Source organism: Nyctibius grandis, chromosome 11 (assembly GCF_013368605.1).
Source record: "Nyctibius grandis isolate bNycGra1 chromosome 11, bNycGra1.pri, whole genome shotgun sequence".
NCBI lineage: Eukaryota > Metazoa > Chordata > Aves > Nyctibiiformes > Nyctibiidae > Nyctibius > Nyctibius grandis.
Window position 1 is genome coordinate 8,222,282 of NC_090668.1, and position 19,645 is coordinate 8,241,926.

General features: G+C 41.3%; 1 protein-coding gene across 7 annotated transcripts in view; it reads left to right on the forward strand.

Annotated features, from left to right (window-relative positions):
• DAPK2 (death associated protein kinase 2) overlaps positions 1–16,266 on the forward strand; it is a 52,103-nt gene extending 35,837 nt beyond the window's left edge. For all 7 annotated transcript variants that reach the window (XM_068410363.1, XM_068410362.1, XM_068410364.1 and 4 more), the window contains 6 exons: positions 2,746–2,875; positions 4,017–4,065; positions 4,748–4,774; positions 10,764–10,916; positions 13,305–13,350; positions 14,258–16,266. In XM_068410363.1, the coding sequence (XP_068266464.1) occupies positions 2,746–2,875; positions 4,017–4,065; positions 4,748–4,774; positions 10,764–10,916; positions 13,305–13,350; positions 14,258–14,893 (1,041 nt within the window). In that variant the 3' untranslated portion in view covers positions 14,894–16,266. The remainder of the gene's footprint in view (positions 1–2,745; positions 2,876–4,016; positions 4,066–4,747; positions 4,775–10,763; positions 10,917–13,304; positions 13,351–14,257) is intronic.
• Positions 16,267–19,645: the final 3,379 nt, after the last annotated feature.

Sequence of the window (19,645 nt, forward strand, 5' to 3'; positions counted from 1 at the left end):
CCAGTGCAGTTTGGTTAACAGAAAGGCTTCTTGCTTTCTTAGCTGCTTAGGGCCTTGAAAGCACATCACACAGAGCTCTCTTCCTACCATATCAGGTGACATCTATAGCTTTGGTCCTTCACTTTGATATTGGTACAACTGGCCTAGACAATATGGAAGAGACTGTCTCTCTCTTCTTTTGATTGTGGCCTACGGAGGTGAACATGCTTCTCTGAAGCTAGGAATCTGTTATCCTTGGAAATAAAACTCTTGAGACTAGAAGAAGGTGCTTTCTCAGTAGCAGACTCACAGCTACATAACTGTCTGCCTCAGACATCGCTGCTTCCAGAAGTGCATTCAAAATGCACTTATACCCTAGGAGAAAGTAGAATAAAACAGAGGAGAGAACTGTTTTAAAATGAAGGAAAAAGGAAGAAACTCTGCTGCTAGATTACACATTCCTTGTCCTAACTTTAAATCCAGGTTAGTTTATTACAAATTACTAATTTTGTGTGTGCTATAGATAGACTCCTCCCAGATTCTCAGGATATATATGCTGATTCTTTGTGCTAAATGTGTGCCTAATGTTGTCTCTGTCTTAAATTGCTTGGTCTTGAGTCAGTGTTAATGGCATACCTGTAGTTGTTGCAAACGTTGCAAGCCACATCCAACGTAAGAAACCGGTTAGCCAACTACTGTCCAGATCTTCACGGGGTGCATCTGAAAAAGTATAGGAGATGTGTGAACGTATAAAGGATGTGCACTTGATTTTGAAATTACTACATCAATCCAGAAGCCAAAGACTGAGTTTTCACTGTGTATTAGAAAAGTGTAATATCCAGTAGTATGAAATTATTGTGAGAATATAGGTGCAACTTTTTCTATATTGACTCTAGCTACTAATTTTGATATTTAATACCAGTAATGTCAGGTGGTCAATGAAGTGTTATAAGAAAAGCAAGACAGAAATCAGAAAGGATAAGTAAAGAATCATTTCACTGATAGGGAATATCAAATGACCTAAAACATATTCACAGAATAACTCTCCTGGGTTTTATTAGGACTGGGTTTGGAGTTTTGCTAGTGTTAAATTAGACATGTATTTTTAAGCAGTGATCTGATTAGATGGAGGATGATTCATAATTATCTTGTCACTTGACAGGGCTCCATCAACTGCAGTGGAGCTACAGTGACTTACACCACCTAAGGAATAAAACAGTCCAAGACGTAGTGACTGTGACTTGTTGCCATTTCAGTCTGTTCTGTCTGCTCTAAACAAGCTTATGTCATGTATCTGGGGTGAACATATATGCCCTAGATCCATGGAAGAAAACCAGACTTGTTAGCCTGGGGCTAAAATATTCTTGGTCCAATGACTATGACAATAAATTATTCATATGTTCTCTTTCCCAGTGCAGCTCTGACTGAGAGTATGCGTTAGCAGGAGCTGCTTCCATGTTAGGATGTGCTGTGAAAAGGCCAGGCAGCTGCCAGCAGGGAATCAAACTGTCTCACTGTTGTCTAAGTTATGACAAATTAATGCATTAAAGCTCTTCATGGGAGATAAATTAAACCCATAGTTTACTCTGAGACCTGTGAAATAGGGCCATGGTAGGGAGTAACTAAGGCTGAGAAATTTAGCTGAAGAAATAAGTTTATGAAATATCCATTATATCTGGTAAAGAAAATCAAAGTCTGTGGTTGAAAAAGTTAGCTTTAATTTCACAGTTCTAGCTTTGTCTTTTCCCTACAATGCTGAGTAAAATGCTACATGTTCTTTTAATAGCTTGCTATCATATATGAGCTACGACCTCTGATCCCAACTCTGTCCATTTTCTGGACTGTTCAGACAGTAAGTCCTAGATCTTTCCTGGCCTTGTTGTTGCAGCTGTGAATTTAGTCTCATAGAGAAGAGCATTTTCCTTCCCTAAGTAGGTTCAGATGTGACCAGAATCCCTCAAGAAGCATTTAATAAGACATCTTCCAGTGGGTTACAATGCAGTATAGGGACAGATGGGCAGAAATAGTGAGGTCTCCCAGTGTAAATTCCAAGAACAGATCAGTAAAATTGCTGTCAGTCAAAATATTCAGTGGTGCAGCTCTCCCTCAGGATCAAGCAATGGCACTCTGTCTCGGCACCAGATATCTGCACTGCTTCAGCTACCTGCTAGCTGCTGTTATGTGTGCACCAGTTGTTGTAACTGAGGCAAATCCCATGGGATCAGGGTGTGACATCTTCCCAGGAGGCCCTGCAGGCCAGGGATCTGTTTTCTGTTTTAAGAGGGGACAAGATAAACTGAGCTTCCACTTTGTGTTATATCACAATGCTGCTGGGCCAATAATCTAGCAGCGTATCTTGTCAGATTAGGGAACGACATACAGTTGTGTGAAAGAATTCTGTCTCACGGTGAAAACGAGGGTATCTTGTTTTCATCCTGGCAAGAGCCACACTTCAGAAAATAAGCTTAGGAGTGCTAACAGGAAGATAGAGAAAGGCAGATTTTGCATGGGATAAAATTAAAGGAATGAAAGTATTACTCGTATTAGATCTGCTTTGCTTTTATGAAGCTCTGGCCTATTCAATGATGTCAAATTTCACAGATGTCATCCCTTTATCAAAAGAACGAATTGTAAATGGTTAGGCAGAGGTATGTGTTTCTTGTTCTAGTGTTGTATATGTGAAGGAAAAAAAACACTTGAAAACTCTGTTACTTTCCCAAGATATCAATATTATAATAACAAAGATCTACCTTTTGATATTTTTAGCCTGAAAACATTATGCTTCTAGACAAGAATATTCCTATTCCACACATCAAACTCATTGACTTCGGCCTGGCTCACGAAATAGAAGATGGAGTTGAATTTAAAAACATTTTTGGAACTCCTGAATTTGTAGGTGAGCGAGTGACCCGTTCCTGTCTCGTATTGCAGGTTCCATGAGTGAGTTGAGACATCTTTTCAAAGTTAAGAAGTGAAGGATAGAGGTAGTTTCAATCTCATTTGTATCAAGATGACCTAAATCTAGAGGTTTACTTTATTTTTCTGGAGTCGGTAAAAGATGCTTTCTATAAACCAGATGTGCTACTCCTGTAAGAGTAGGTTGCTGCCAAATAAATCTCTAGAGATTTAAATTCAGGATTGAGATTGTGAAACCCTGCAAATACAAATTATGATTTTTTACTTGTTGCCTGGGGCAAGTAAGATCTCTGCATTGTAGTACACAGGTACACAATTACATGGGTATCTCTGTAATTGCTTTCTAGATAAAACTGCCTCACACTGTACACCTGTTGAGTATAAAACCCTTACCTCCCCTTGTATTTTTCCACCTGATTCTCTTTTTGTTACTCACTAATCATAATTCTAATCTGTCTTGCTTGGATTTTAGGTTAATCCTACTCCTTTCTGCTAGTTTAAATTAGAGGTTTTGGGGTTGGAGGGCAGGGAGAGAATTGTAATTCATATTCCAGTTAAACACAACCGTTACAGACACCTTTTTTTCATCTCGTTACCTCACCTTGGTCTTTTCTCTTGCATGCAGTCTTATATGGGGATATTTTCCAAGGAGAAAATGTTTCTTATAAAGATAATAGGGTTTGACATGGATAACCATGTAGTCTGGCATGTAACTTCAATCTCTTGCCCAAGGGCTGTTTCTGACTGGCCATTAGAAACCAGCTTTAATGGCACCACTTAAAAACAAAACAAAAGCTCAGATTCGTAGGGGTAACAGTAGCCTTGGGACGTGAAATAATTTATTTGTTATAATTTGCACTGTTACTAGTATGTAATATCTGCTTTACCCTTATTCTTGAGTTGCGTTATGCTCCAAGTTATTCTACGTAATCTCTTCTGGACACCTGTGAACTTGAATTCCTGTCAGGGCTATAAAACTATAAACAGTGCATTCTATAACTACCTTTCCTTTTGCCGCCCTCCCCTTTCTCCCTCTTGGTCAGTCTTGACCTGCTACTCAATTCAGCCTAGTAAAAATTTGTTACCTCAGTTGCTGATGTTTGATTAAATTTTTCTTACAGCTCCTGAAATAGTAAACTATGAACCGCTTGGACTAGCTGCAGATATGTGGTAAGTTTTTAACGTTTGTTTTTTCCAGATTGCTCTACTATTACTTTTTCCCAGTTTGCTCTGAATGGAATCCATTCTACTGCAACAAATTAAAAACAAACAAAAAAACTTAAATGCAGTTAATAATTCTTTGCTCTGTCTTTCCATTTTTTATGCATTCTTTTTAATTATAAGATAAGCATTTAATTTCTGCAAAATTACCAGGAAAAACTTTAATGATGGCAGTTACAGGGTTAACAGTTTTCCCCTGTCCTCTGCAGAGGAGCACTCTTAAAAGAAAACATGTTCCCGCAGCGCTTGTGACAGCTTTATTTATAAGAGCACTGCATGCAGAGGAGACCTGCGTACTAATCTGATCTGCTGAGAAGGCAGGCAAAAGAGGTCACCCCAAATAAAACATCCTTGCTTCTTTTTCGTTGTATTTCTGATGTGTGCTGTAGTAAATAGCTGCTAGAGTAGAAATACATAAAGAGATTTCATATATCCACGTTACTTGAAGTTATATGTAAAATTCATGTCTTCCTGGAAACACCATTCTTTAAGAGAGATATTAGCTGTTATCTAAAGCCACGATGGCTCTCCTGCCTCTATAGCAGCTACTATTGACTTTTCCATATTGTGTACATTAAGAAGAATACGGGTCACGTTGAAGCCCTGCAATTAATCTCCTTTGTTTTTTTAGGAGCATAGGAGTCATCACCTACATACTGTGAGTACAATAGATTCACTCCTGTAGAAGTGTTCCTAAAGCTCTATTGCACTAGTATGAAACAGCTCTTCCCTTTAGTCATTTAAGAAAGGAACTGCACACACGCAGTGGGCAGTGGTTTGTTGAATGGGCAAATGTTATCGTGCAGCCTTTTCGAGTTTAAAGGAAGGGGTAAAAGAGGGGCATTCTGACCAGACGAAGAACAAATGTCTCTAGTATCACTGGGCATTTCTGCTTCTTATGGGACCTCAGCAGCTCCAAATGGTAGAGGATGGAAAAGTGCCAAGTGTAGTGGAATTAAATCCACTCTTGGGCTGTACCCAAGGCTTAGACCCCAAAAGCTGTAATAGAGCTATGGTCTCAGAAATCAGATCCAAATTACCTTCTGTCCTGTGGTGCAGAACAAGATAGGGATACTGGTTGAGCCCAAGCTCAGGTAAAGGGGTTTAAAATACTGTCCAGACCCTTGCTTTTTATCAGCACTCTGGTCTTCAGTGACACGTGTACTTGACAGGACGTTAAACTTTGTGTATTGCTGTTTATGTGTGTCCATAAATGATGAGAGGAAAACTTAGGAGTTGAAGATAAGCAGGTGGGAATACCTACCATGTGATTACAGTGACACACAGCCAGGTGCTCTCGAGGTTATTTATTGCATTTGAGAGTTCTGTCCTGGGGGCAGAATAGTGAAGTGGGTTTCTGTACTGTATCCAGTGTAGATCTGTTTTACCTGGTTGGCTAGTAATGATTTCTATCGTAATTAAGGTTGCAAATTATCTCCCTACAAATGATCAGGAAAAAAGAGCATACTTTTTATGATGACAGAGGTCAGCTTGCATGATATGCTATGTACTAGAAATTTGTATGCCTTTGACAAGTATTGCCTGTTCATTTTAAAGCCTTTTGTTCTGAACAATTCTGAATAAATGGGGTGTGTTTAATGATACCACCTAATTTAGCAAACAGAGCCACAATCAAATGGATGCCATCATCAGGTGTAGAGATCAAAATGCCTGCAAGTCCTTAATTCAGTAACCAGTGGAGTGATTCACTGGGTTGTAAGGGCAAAGCCTTTATTACTGAGGTCTGTTGTTAGATGTTAAGGCACTGAGTCAGGAGATGACAAGTTATTTGCATTAGATGCTAGGATTTGAGAATCCTCCCATTTCACAGACCTCAAAACTGAGTCTGAAAGAGGAAAAAAAAGATTCAGAGAAGAACAGAGCACTGTTGGCTTTGGCTTCTAGCAAAGGGCCAGAAGGTGGAATTACAGCTGCTTCATGGCACAGTTTTGGGAAAGGGAAAAGAAACCAAGGCTCTAGGGTGTCGCAGATTGATGACACGGACTCCAGGCTGTGCAAAAGCGGAGACCTTTATTTTGTTCACTCGCCTTTTATTCACTCAGTACTTTCCCACATACACTGACCTTTGCATACAACATGCGCAAACACGCCACTAAAGCTCATAGGATCTTGCCACATCCCATAGGTTATACACGCGCAAAGCAGTCCACAATGCTGGTCACGCGCTGTCCATGAGAAGACAGCTCGGTCATCTTGCTACATTTCTTGTTCTTCAGCCAGGCTGCATGCAGTCTTCTGTGTTCACAATGCCGTCTTCTGTGTTACCACACCTCTTCAACATCCTGCACCGCCACATCTCCCCCTTCTTTGTTTAATTGATTTATCAAAAGCACAGTTTGCAATTGTGTCACCATTACACGATCAAGGCTTGTTGTAATTAAATGTCGAATCAAGCCAATAAAGCACGGTAGACAACACGCTAAAATCACAAGGACTATGAGGCAAATCAATCCCAGCATCAGCAGCTTTTTAAGCCAACTTCCTAATCCTCTAAATCAATCAAACTGCGCAAACGAGTTCCATCTGTCATTCACTCTCAACTGGTTCGTTAGGTCTTTTAACTGTTTCAAGCTCTTATGAATGGATTCAGAGTGATCGCTTAAATTCATGCAACACAGTCCATCAAATTCCTCACAGCCCTGTCCTCTCACTAACAACAAAAAATCAGTTGCTGCCCTATTTTGCAACGTAGCATGGCGAACTGAGTCTACATCTGATAACAGCGATTCTAGCGCTAGAGAAGTAGCGTTTGTTTGTTTTGCTAGCCAACAGCCAAGCTTGGTAAGTGTGGCAAGCGCATGAGCAGTCCCTATACTAGCTACTAATGACCCGGCAATCATTTCTGCTGGCGACCAAAATTCTGCATTCAAATCCCACTGGCTATCAAGCGTGTGTGTGCTTCTTCGTCCACTTTGCGATCGCCGAGCCTGAGCTATCTGTGTGTGTATTATGGTAGTATTTGGAGTTAGTAATGTCAGGCGGCAGAGAGTACAGGCCCGCCTCGAATGTGAGCTGGCACATTAAGCCAAGCCTGGTCTCCACAGATTAAAAAGACATTGTTAGGCAGTGTCAAAGGCTGGTTACTAGATTTGGATATATTGGCAATAGTAAAGTTGCACCATAATGATTGATTTCTATAAGCAGGACTAGAACTGTTGACGGACCATGCATAGCTATTTTTTTTCCCAGTATAATTGAAATACAGGCACATGTCGGCCTGCAGAGATCCTAAAAGTTGAAGCTTTTGAGGGTCTAAAGGAGTAGGGGGAAGATGGGCCCCCCAGGCATCAAAGGATGAATTAAATGTGTGTAGACAGCTGACAGCTGCAGCAGTGTCATTGCATAGCTTAAACCATTCCGACATCCCCAAAGGAACCCCCCCCAAACGGGTAGAGAAGGGATTCTGTGGAGATGTGGTACTAAGGCACATAGTATCTTGACCTGTGACATTGGCTAAAGTTACCCATACATTTTGCTTGGGTTGCGGGACAACCCATCCACTAGCGACTTGAAGGAGTCCCAGCAACAGGATCGTCCCCATGATGACCTTCCGTGGTTTCTTGTAGATAAGGTTTCACAAATGGGGCTGGTATCCAACGAGGTGTGGGACCTGCAGAGACACAAGCATATCCTCAACTCCATGTAATTAAAGGAAAAGGCCCTTCTCATTGTCCTGTGGCCATATTTCGAATTTTGACCTGAGCTTTGCCCTGGATGACAGGTTCTGTCACACCAAAATGTTGCTTAACAGAAGTCTGATTGTCACTATCACAATTTAAAAAATTAAGAACAAAGAGAGCTTTGCTTATTCTCTCTTGCGGGGTATCTCCCAGTCTCCCCCTTTTTTTGTTTAATCAACATGTTTGAGTGTGCGGTGGGCATGCTCAATGATAGCCTGACCCGTGGGAGAATGTGGAATGCCTGTAAGGTGGCGGATACCCCATTGTTGAAGAAAATGTTGTGTTTTTTGTGCAATATAAGCAGGGCCATTGTCCGTTTTTATTGACTCTGGTAGGCCCATAACAGCAAAGGCTGAGAGCCAGTGGCGACAGCCATCTCGGCTTTTTTCTCCAGTATGTACTGAGGCAAAGATGTATTTAGAACACGTGTCAATGGTAACATGAACATAACGAAATCGTCCAAATTCTGTGATACGTGTTACATCTGTTTGCCACAACTGTTGGGAAACGATTCCGCGTGGCTTGGTCCCCAGATGTGGCAAAGGAGTCAGAGCTTGACAATCAGGACAGGATAGGATAATTTGTCTAGCTTGGTCCTGTAATAACTGATATTGCTTTTGTAATGCTTTAGCATTTTGGTGATAGAATTGATGAGCCAATTTTGCTTGTTCATACAATTGAGGGGTTGCTAATGCTTCAGTGAGTTGATCTGCTACTGTATTTCCTTCTGAAATTGGTCCTGGTAAACTAGTGTGTGCTCGAATGTGAGCAATAAAATGTGGATGAGCTCGTCATGAGACATAAAACACAAGTTTTTTTCAACAGGGCAAAGAGCATAGGGTTGTTCAATTCTTTCAAAAAGGCTCCTTCTATTCACTGTGCTATTCCAGTCACATAGACCGAATCAGTGACAGTGTTGATTGGGTGAGTCTGGAATCGTTGAAAGGCTCTGACAACTGCTGCTTGCTCTGCTATTTGTGGGGAACCTGCCACTTGAGCTATATCCGATTGCCAAGTGCCTGACTCCACATCCCGCCAAACAATAACAGATCTGTGTGTCTTTCTGGAACCATCTGTAAAGAGAGTGAGAGCATTTGGGATAAGAATATGACTCAGCAATTGTTTTTGCTGCAAATGGAATTCAGGTAATGAATTAAGTACAGCATGATGAGGGTAATGAAAAGTAATTTGTCCTGTGAACCCTGTGAAGGATACTTGCAAGGACTGAGACTGAATCAACATCCAATCCCAATGTTCTGCTGTAAAAGGCACAATAATCTGATCAGGATCTTTAGCACAGAGAGCAATGAGCCGAGCTCTGCCTTTCCAAATCAGCAGGGAATGTAAGTCTGAAACAGAGACAACAGTTTTAGTGAAGTTATGAGACAAAAAAACCTATTCTAAAATACACAAAGGATCCTTCTTTTGAGTATCCCACATCTCCAACATAGCATATGGTTGAAAGTTATGTGCAATTAAATAGAGAAAAATTGGTAAATCAAAAATGAGCCAAAGGCTTGTAGGCTCCTTTGTGGCTAACACTGTGGCTTATGGGGTGAAATTTACTGCATCAAAGGCAACTGGAGGACCTCACTCATGCTGCCTTGCTGTGTCAGCTGCTTTGGTGTCATTGTATGATTGTAGAGGGAGAGGAAACTCTTCATGCACTCAAATGTTTATTCTGTGGATAAAACCAGATGTGGTAGCTGGAGACTGGGCTGAATGGCTCAGCTGGTCCCATGTAATTTTCTGCTTACCCCCAAATTCCCAGTCAACATGGTAGCAGCAATACAGACAGGGTAAAAGGTCTGGTGAGCAGGATCATGTAAGCAAGCAGTTTAGTATTCAAAACCTCAATTTAGGTCCCAGGAGTTTGCTGCAGTCCTGTTTTGAGCCTGCTGCATCCTGAAACTATGCTATCAAAGCTGGACATAATAGATAAGCATAATAATGGCCCAGAAGATTTTTTAAAAAGGGATGAGATCAATTTCCTTGGTATAAATAACATTTCCTGTAAACCAGACTTTCGCAAGTCATCGTCCCTGTGGATTGGGGGAGGGAGGAAGAGGAGGGGAGGGAAGGTGGGGCAGGAGTCATCTGCAATGAATCTTTTCTGATGCTTGAGTTTTATGGAGCAGAGGTAAATAGTCATCAAAGATGAAGGTCATCAGTCACAGTTGAGAACAGGCAAAGCAGGATGAAAGCTTTTTCTGTCTAAGTAAAGACTGATGAATGGCATTTTATTGTGATGGTGTCCCCATTATATCCTTGCAGTTGGAGTGGAGTGCCAACAGAATGAAATTTTGCATTATTCAGAAACAATTGGATTTTATTGCAGCCAAAGTCCTTTTGTTTGTGGATTCCTTTTAATGAGCGGAGAGGCCCTGCCTCTCTGGTGGAGTTGGCCCTAGGCAAGGCCACACACCTGGCTTCCGATCACACATTGTGTTTTGGTTCCAGCTGAGAAAGGTCTCTTGGCTGAACTCACTGTGCAGGGAACTTGTCAGTAGCTTTGCAGACAGAAAAGCAGTAGAGGCAGGGCTTTTCCTACCCGAAGAATCTATAGAAACATTAATTTATCTGCTTGAAGCCTATAGAAGCTTCTGCCTGGTAGCGTTTGTGGGTTCACAGGGATAGACTCTCCTCAGCTGAAGTGTTTTCTAGTGTGATTAGCAATGACTTCAGTGAGACACTTTGGAGAGGAGAATCTGTGCATTTCTATCTGTGTGCACACATTAGTGCTGCACTAGAGACTTTCAAGATGAGTCTGACTCATAACTGTGGATGTAGTGAGCCAAAGCTGGACCTGTTATTTCCCACGTGACATGGCTGCTACAACACGAGATCCACAAATGTCCTGAGAGTATATGACACAGTCACTGTAATTTCATTAGGGGACCTCTGCTGTTTATTTTTCCAATTGATTTGTCTTTCTGGCTTATCTAGGCTTAGTGGTGCATCGCCTTTCCTTGGAGAAACTAAACAAGAAACGCTTGCCAACATTACAGCTGTGAATTATGAATTTGATGAAGAATTTTTCAGCAATACCAGTGACCTGGCAAAAGATTTTATTCAGAAACTCCTGGTGAAAGATACACGGTAAATAAAAATTCAGAAAGATCCATTTGTCTCTAAGATAAACCTAGTGAGACATAGCCTGACGAGTAATCTAGCGGAGTTCCGCAAGGGTCGGTTCTGGGACCAGTTCTATTCAATATATTCATTAATGACTTGGATGAGGGATTAGAGTGCGCTGTCAGCAAGTTCGCTGATGACACAAAACTGGGAGGAGTGGCTGAGATGCTGGAAGGCTGCGCAGCCATTCAGAGAGACCTGGACAGGCTGGAGAGTTGGGCAGGGAGAAATTTAATGAAATATAACAAGGGCAAGTGTAGAGTCCTGCATCTGGGCAAGAACAACCCCATGTACCAGTACAAGTTGGGGACAGAGCTGTTGGAGAGCAGTGTAGGGGAAAGGGACCTGGGGGTCCTAGTGGACAACAGGATGACCATGAGCCAGCAGTGTGCCCTTGTGGCCAAGAAGGCCAATGGCATCCTGGGGTGTATTAGAAGGGGTGTGGTCAGCAGGTCGAGAGAGGTTCTCCTCCCCCTCTACTCTGCCCTGGTGAGGCCGCATCTGGAGTATTGTGTCCAGTTCTGGGCCCCTCAGTTCAAGAAGGACAGGGAACTGCTAGAGAGAGTCCAGCGCAGAGCCACAAAGATGATTAAGGGGGTGGAACATCTCCCTTATGAGGAGAGGCTGAGGGAGCTGGGTCTCTTTAGCTTAGAGAAGAGGAGACTGAGGGGTGACCTCATTAATGTTTATAAATATGTAAAGGGCAAGTGTCAAGAGGATGGAGCCAGGCTCTTCTCAGTGACATCCCTTGACAGGACAAGGGGCAATGGGTGCAAGCTGGAGCACAGGAGGTTCCACTTAAATTTGAGGAAAAACTTCTTTACTGTAAGGGTGACTGAACACTGGCACAGGCTGCCCAGAGAGGTTGTGGAGTCTCCTTCTCTGGAGACATTCAAAACCCGCCTGGACGCGTTCCTGTGTGATATGGTCTAGGCAATCCTGCCCCGGCAGGGGGATTGGACTAGATGATCTTTCGAGGTCCCTTCCAATCCCTAACATTCTGTGATTCTGTGATTCTGTGATTCTGTAATCTGCACAGCTTTCCCTGCAGTGTGTGTTGCCGTTCAAGAACAAGACAGGAGGATGCTGCTGTGCCCCTAGTTAATCACTGCACCCAGAAACCCTAACAAAAGGAACCAAATCTCTTCAGTTAAATTTCACTTTCAGGACTGAATTCTCACCTGAGTCAAGCTGGTAGAACAGTGTGTAGGTGAAGGGCTGAAAGTGGTGTGCAAAGTCTCTAGTTCAGGGTAACTCCCACTCCAATATTTCAGTCTATTATGAACTACTTGCAAGGAGGTGCCTTGATCGTAGAATATGCTCCCAGTGGTGCAAGAGCAGAAAAATCTTCACATATGCTCATAGTGGAATTGTTTCTTAAGTCTCTCGGCATCTATTGCAATCACCTAGAATTTGTGCGACAGCTATGCCGTTCTTTATTCCCAGTTTATAGGAACCACAGACCTTTTTTAGTTTTTCTTGCTTTTAATGAAATGCACTCAGAAGTAGCATCTCCTTCCCTGTAACCCTGTTTGTCCCAGAGGGAAGTCAGGCCATTGCAGTTCTTTCTAATGGCTTCATTAGGGGAAAAAATAGGCATTAGAGAGAAGAGGCAAGCCGCTTGGTCAAGATTTCTGCAGATCCTCAGGCCTTACAACAGGCTAGAGTAGGTGAGGTTTGATAAGAGGTTTGCACAGGTCTAGCAACCTCCTTTCAAGAAAGGACAAGTCAGTGATATTGATACTTGTCCCATGCACGGAGACAGTCCCTGTGCAATGCTGTGTTTCTACCATGATTCTCAGTGCTGTTAGTGTGCTGTTCACTGAACTGCCACAATGTAGAAGGAAGTTAGGACTGACCAGGTTTGATTAGGTTTGAAGTATTCCTCTCAGAAACACTGCTTTCAGGAAATGGCAGCTCCTGCAGTGATACAATACTGTGTTCCAAAGGACAGTTTTGATATAATTAGTGATGTTGTATACCTTGATTCAGACACAGTCATATTAAAGGTGTATAGAAAGAGTTTATTTTCTAAGCATGTAGGCTGAACAAAACAGTCATATTTTATCACTTTTTATGGAAGGGTACACAAAAACACAGGTAGATTTTGATCAAGAATTAAAATGTTGTGAGTAAAGGGTGAGGACAGCTCCTTACTGAAACTTAGAACAGTTATTGAACTATGCAGGAGCAGTATGCCTCATGGAGAAACACAACCCTGAAATCTGAGAGTTAGTCGTGGTATATCTTGATAAATGCTTCATACGAAGCCTGGGAGAGGTATGGGTCAATGGACTTGTGTACCAGGTATTTCTCATTCAAGACTGGATTTTTTGTGGTGTTGTTTTTTAGGAAACGGCTTACAATTCAGGAAGCTTTGTCTCATCCGTGGATAACGGTAAGACTGAATAAAGAGACAGATCTTGTTTTTTACCATGAGCAAAGCAGAAATGATATTCTCAGTCTTATTGGTGTGTTAAATGGAAAACTGCCTTCTAAGTACTTGGTGACCCTCGGTGTCTCAAAGAGGTGTACTGGGAAGAAATTGGTTGGGTCTGACTAAATCATTGGATTTCTGCAAACGACTTCTTTTGTTATCATAGCTTTCAAAAAGAGGGTGACAAAGCTTTGATGTTTGTTGCATATTACAGTACCCTACATTAGACGGGCTTTGCATTTTTCCATCCTTCTCTGTTGCATGGACATCTACTACATGTTGCGTTTAAGAGCTTTCTTGAGTTAAGGGTTGACTACAGCCAATGTGGAAAATATAATTTCTCTCAAGATATAACTGCTGTACCAAGTGTGCTGATTTGCTTACATTTGTGTGTCTGTGTATATTTTTTCATTATGAACATTGCTTGCTTTTGTGGATTAAGTCTCTCGTTGAAAATACATTTAGCTAATCTCAGCATGACTAATGAGGATGTTTGAAATTCAGTTTTTGCTCTACATTGCACGCAACATTAACTGCAGTGTTTTCAGGATTGTTGTTTTTCCTCTTACAAATATTGATAGTTTTGAGACTGTTAACTGCTAAAAATTAACATGAAAATAAATTGCAGCCCTGTTATTTACACTTGTCACATTGGGATGAATGCACATCATTTGTCACATTCATTTTTGGGTTTGTGTGATTATTTTTTTTTTCTTTTAATCAAATGCATGAAGGAAAATCTGTGGGAGCAAAGAATCTCCCGGCATTGTGGAAGTTGAGGCTGCATCCTTTGTGTAGAGTTTTTGAATTACAGCACTGTCTTGTAAATGTTCAGTAACATGGGTTCCTCTGTCTGATGACTCACCAGCTGAAAGAAGAAACAAAAGTCCAAGAAAACAAGAAGGCTGAGAACCCACAGCTGAAGACAAAACGCCTGAGAGAGTACACCATAAAGTGCCATTCGAGTATGCCTCCCAATAACACCTACATCAACTTTGAGCGCTTTGCCCGGGTAGTAGAAGACATTTCACTTATGGAACAAGGTTTCAGCACTTTGGCTGCATCCCACGATTCCTTGCAGGAGGACATTGATGCTCTGGTTTCCATTTATAATGAGAAAGAGGCTTGGTATAAAGAAGAGAATGAAAGCGTGAGGCACAAGCTGTCTCAGCTGAAGTATGAATACCGTAAAATTGAATCCCTGAAAAGACATGTACAAGATGATATCAAGACTGTAGGCGCTAGTCTTACAGGCATAACCGGGAAATACGCTGATCTGCAGAGTCAGTACGAATCTCTCAGTCAAGAACTTTCCGAGGAACTCAAGTGGATACAGGATCTAATGAGTAGTTTTCAACTGGAAAATGAAGCCTGTGTGAATGGAAACTTTGACTCTGTTTTCAACAAAGATATTAATGAATCACTAATGGAGCTGTTAAATAGATCTCACTGTGAAGAATTCCTTGCAGGGTTGAATCTTGATGTACCAGAATCAAATCAGTAATGGTGTAGATCAGGTTAGGTGCAGGGTTTGCTGCCTGTTTCAATGTACGGCAGTTCGAAAAGTTTTCTGTGCATAGATTCTACACAGAAACATCACCTAGAACTAAAATAGAAATTGTGATATATTGCACGAGATGCTGACCAAAACCATGAACTCCCACTGGTCTGTAGTGTTGAAGCTTTTTTTCCCATGGTTGGTGTCTGAACTTAGAGGAACTAGATTATCACAGTGGTATGGACACATCTAACCCTATAGCCTTTTGCATTGCCTATATCATACTTGTTCATGTATTACAGTTCCTGAAGATTACTTGAAATAAAGAGTAGGTCAGTCTGTACTTACTGGAAGCTGGGTGCCTGGAAACTAATAAAAACCTCGTGATAGCATCTGTGATTGGATGAAGGAAACAGTCACGTAGAGCTGCTGCAGGCAGTTCTATAGATCATATGAGAGAAATATTTGCAAAGGTTAAATGTGTCCTGTAAAACAAAGTAAATGGCACAGTAATTTAACATTTAGCTAGTACTGTGGAAATTCTCTGTGAAATTGCTCCTGATGAAGAAAAGTTAAGATTATTTTTCAGGCCAGTTATGCAGGGTGAAATCTTTTACCATCAAACGTGTTAGCTGTTGATTTATCCTTTAATTTAAATTTCAGCTAAGTGTCTGTCCTTAGAAAGTGTCTTTCTGTTCCAAAGAAATCCTATTCAAAAGACACAAGTGGGAACTTTTAATGAACTGATCAAAGAACTGTGTATGTAATTTTACAGTGCAGATATTAATTTGTGAGTAATAAGTGATAACATAGACTTCTGGTTTGCTTTCCTACAGTAAAGAAGACGACAAAACTACAACTAATTTAATCTATGGTGTGGGATTTGAGACTAGTGTTCTTGCTGTGAACATTTTTTTTAAGTTTTAGAAAGTAAAAGAAAAGTTGGCCCAAACTTGAATCATGCCCTGCTGTCTTGTATTTCAAAGAAGTAATTTGATTATACTGTATTAACATGCAGAGATGTACCCATCTCGTTTCTGGACACAATAAATAGTGATTTATGCAGGATGCAATTGTTCCCTGATGGTGTAGTGACCGAAAAAGAGTTGTCAAGCTTCTGTGTACTGAGAAGAGTTGCCAGCCTAGGTTCTGCAGCTAGTTTACAGCCCCTTTGCTTAGCTGTATGAATGTGCTGCAAGGTCACTGTACGCAGCTACAAGAATCAGCGAGACAGTAGCCAGGCATCCCTGCATCAATGCTCGAGTCCATCTAGAGTGGATCTTTACGTGTATATCAGAGTATGTCTTTCACTGCCCAGCCTCCCTCCCCCTTTTCCAGAGAAGTGAATGACTGAACTAAACTGAACTGTTATTGTTCATAACATTATTAAGAATAATGTTTCCGACTCTGAGAGAAAAAGAAAAAAGCATAGTCTCATCCAGTAGAGTACAGTGCCATGTCCTTGGAAAGACATGCAGAGGCTGTTGAAAATTCAGAGTTCTGAAAACAGTTATTCAGTAGGGGTGTTGTTACTCCTGTCATTGTACTCGGTGGAAGATGGAAACTGGGTGTGCTCTCTGTGGCATCTTTCTTTGCACAAGATATAAAATTTTCAAAAGCTTCCAAGTAGTGTAGATAACCAGGAGATGTCCCTAGCAAGCTGGTGTTGATGGCTGGGGAGAATTGGCTCCACTGTGACAAATAGTACTGAGAATTTTATTTATGTTTTTTTTATTCTCTCAAAGTGCTTCAGTCATCATTTCTGCAGGTTCCTTTGAGCTGGAAGACCCACCAGATACTGTCTAGGGGAACTGGAACACAGGATTTTTTATGAGGGAGAGAGTTTTAATTCTTAAAAAGTAACTTAACGCTTAGTGAGAGTTATTACCTGCAGAAAAGACTCACAAGAAAGAGAGTCTGCCTTCCCTCAGCCATGATCTCATATTTTCTGTTCATGTACATTTTCTTTATGAACAAATGCATTGGCATGATGAGAAGGAACATCAAATGAGGCCACTCTGTTCCTGAGCGTGTTTGGGTGAGGTTAATATTGTTGTGACTCAGTCCTTGAGGCGAGTGCTCTCTGAGCTGAAGGAGATCACCAACATACTGCTTTTGAGAAGATATTCTGATGATTGAGAAAACGACAAGGTCACTGGTTTGCAGGGTACTTAGAAATGGAAAGGCGGTTATTAAAACTGTGGAGTACTGTAAAGTGCGCTATTTTGATTCAGTGATGGTTCTAGTGCTGAAAGGGCACTGAGAAATTTTTCATGATGATTGTACAGCTGACATTTAGCCAGTGACATTTTTTCCACTTCAAATTGATTTCTACTCAGTGTTTTGTTGCACCACGCTAGCCATTTGCAGTGTGAGGAAATGCTATTTAATGCTTACATGTCCCAGTTCTGTTGTGTGCAAATAGTGTGTGCATCTAAATGAGGAAGAGGCTGAGCTGATGGCTTGGCTCCTTGAATTACTGCTGCGATACCTGCACAAATGCTATACTTAGAACATTAGATGAGAAAAGTGAATTTGTTGTCTCATAAACATTATCAATTATTTTGCTGAAAAAAATGTTTAAATTCTCACGGGATGCTTCTTTGGTACTCTTGCTTTTTCAGGTGCCTGGCTTGGTTGCATTCCGGTCCAGTTCAGTGTAAATATTTCTGGGTTATTCACCTCCTACACGTGCAGATCAGAACTGCAGGAATGGTTGTCGCTCCATAAACTCCATAATCTTTGACGGGCTTATTGCTGGCCTTTCTCTTTTCACTTTTATCAGATGTGGTTTTGGACTTTTTTTTTCCTCTCAATCTGTCAGATACAGTTTTCTGGTCTATGCAAGTTTTGATGTTGTTTTGGGAGTTCAAAGGCGCTTCATTTTCAGAAGGGCGGTGTGAGGGTTTGTGGAACATCTGTTCTGTACCACCAGACTGGCATCCAAAAATTTTAGGCAGATGTCTGCATTCTGATATATATTTTTTTCTTCCTATTTTTCCATACTCAGGTATTGCAATTCTTTCCTCATATATTTATTGCCAGGGTATCAATGTCTTGTGCTCTCATACTCTGAGTATGGTTAAAGGGCGAAGCCTGAGTTTTCTCAGATATGCCGTAGCATGTATCTGCATCACTAATACTAAATGACAGCTACTTTTTTCCATTTTATTATGGTGATGTCAGCAAAACATACTGGAGTGAGTTTGATGGAATGCTGTGAAAATGATGAAGGGATTGCAGTGTCTGTCAAAGGAGGAGAGGCCGAGAGAGCTGGGATTGTTTAGTGTCAAAAAGAGAAGGCTTGAGGGGGATCTTCTCTATCTGCATAATGCGGTGGAATGGAGTAAAGAAAACAGAGCCAGACTCTCCTCAGTGGTATCCAGTGACAGGACAAGAGTCAATGGGCACAAATTGAAATACAGAAATTCCATTTAAACATTAAAAAAAGCAAACAAACTTGTTTACCAAAGGAGCAGTCAAAGAGTGGAACATGTTGCCCAGCGGGTTGTGGAGTCTCCATCCTTTGAAACCCAAGTGGGATGTGGTCCTGAGCAAGCTGCAGTAGCTGACTCTGCACTGAGCAGGGGGTTGGACTAGATGATCTCCAGAGGCCCCTTCCAAACTCTATGATTCCTGGTGAGTCCAGTGTTGACCAAAGCTGGTCATGGATTTACTTTTCTTGGGCCACCTTCTAATTTTGTTTGGGATCTGTCAATCTCACACTAATTGCAGAAGGTTACTTACAGTGGCAGGTTACCTGAGCCTTCCTGAGATTTTGATAAGCAGACAGGGTTTTATCAACCAGCTTTGTGAGACGCAGGAAAAGGGCTACTCTCTGGTGCCAGTTTAATATTTGGGTTGTAGAGTACAGCTAGTGGTCTCTGAAGTTATTCCGTATTTCACATGAATTCACATGTTCTCCAACTTCAGATCTGAAATGACAGCCTCAAACTTACCAATGTACCTTTGAAATCTCTATGGCACAGCACAACTTTTCTATTCTTTCCTTCTATGATGTTTAAATCAGCCTGGTAAAAGAAAAACCTGTAAAAGCACGGTTCAGAAAAGATGTGCTAGAATAAAACGAAGAGCCACATGCTGGAAGTTAGGAAAGGGCCCTAATGTACCTTTGGTTTAAAAATATTCTTGTAAAGGGCAAAATGTGAAAACTTCTATCTGAAAATTTAGAAGGTAGCATGGGACCTAATGGTGTGATGATGCTGGGTTTAGTCCTATTCTCTCATGATTTCTAGCAAGAAGGCAGAAATGGAGGCTGGAGCAAAGTCCGTGCCATGTGATACGCCTTTTGTGCCAGATCAAAGAGGCCCTGTCCAGGCACAGGGTGGACTAGATTTAATTATTGTTCTTCTGCTATTACCTGTGTGAATCCACAGCTTCCCCAACCTTCATTCTTTTCAGCCAGCTCCAGAGAACATAAAGAATCTTACATATTTTATGCACCAAAGGGAGCCAAGCAATAAAATTGCTTTCTTATCTTCCAGCCAGTGGACAAGCGACAGGCTTTGGTTCGGCAAGCATCTGTTGTTAACATGGAAAACTTCAAAAGGCAATATGCTAGAAGGCGATGGAAGGTACGACAGCGAGCCTTTAATCCTTCTCATGTAAGGCTTCCCAAGCCTGCTGGGATCAAGCAAAATAGAGCTTGAATGTAAAATTGTAATGTGCAGTAGATAAATGCAATGTGTTTGGATATGTCTGCGCTGCATACATGTGCTCAAATTCTCATTCTTCCCT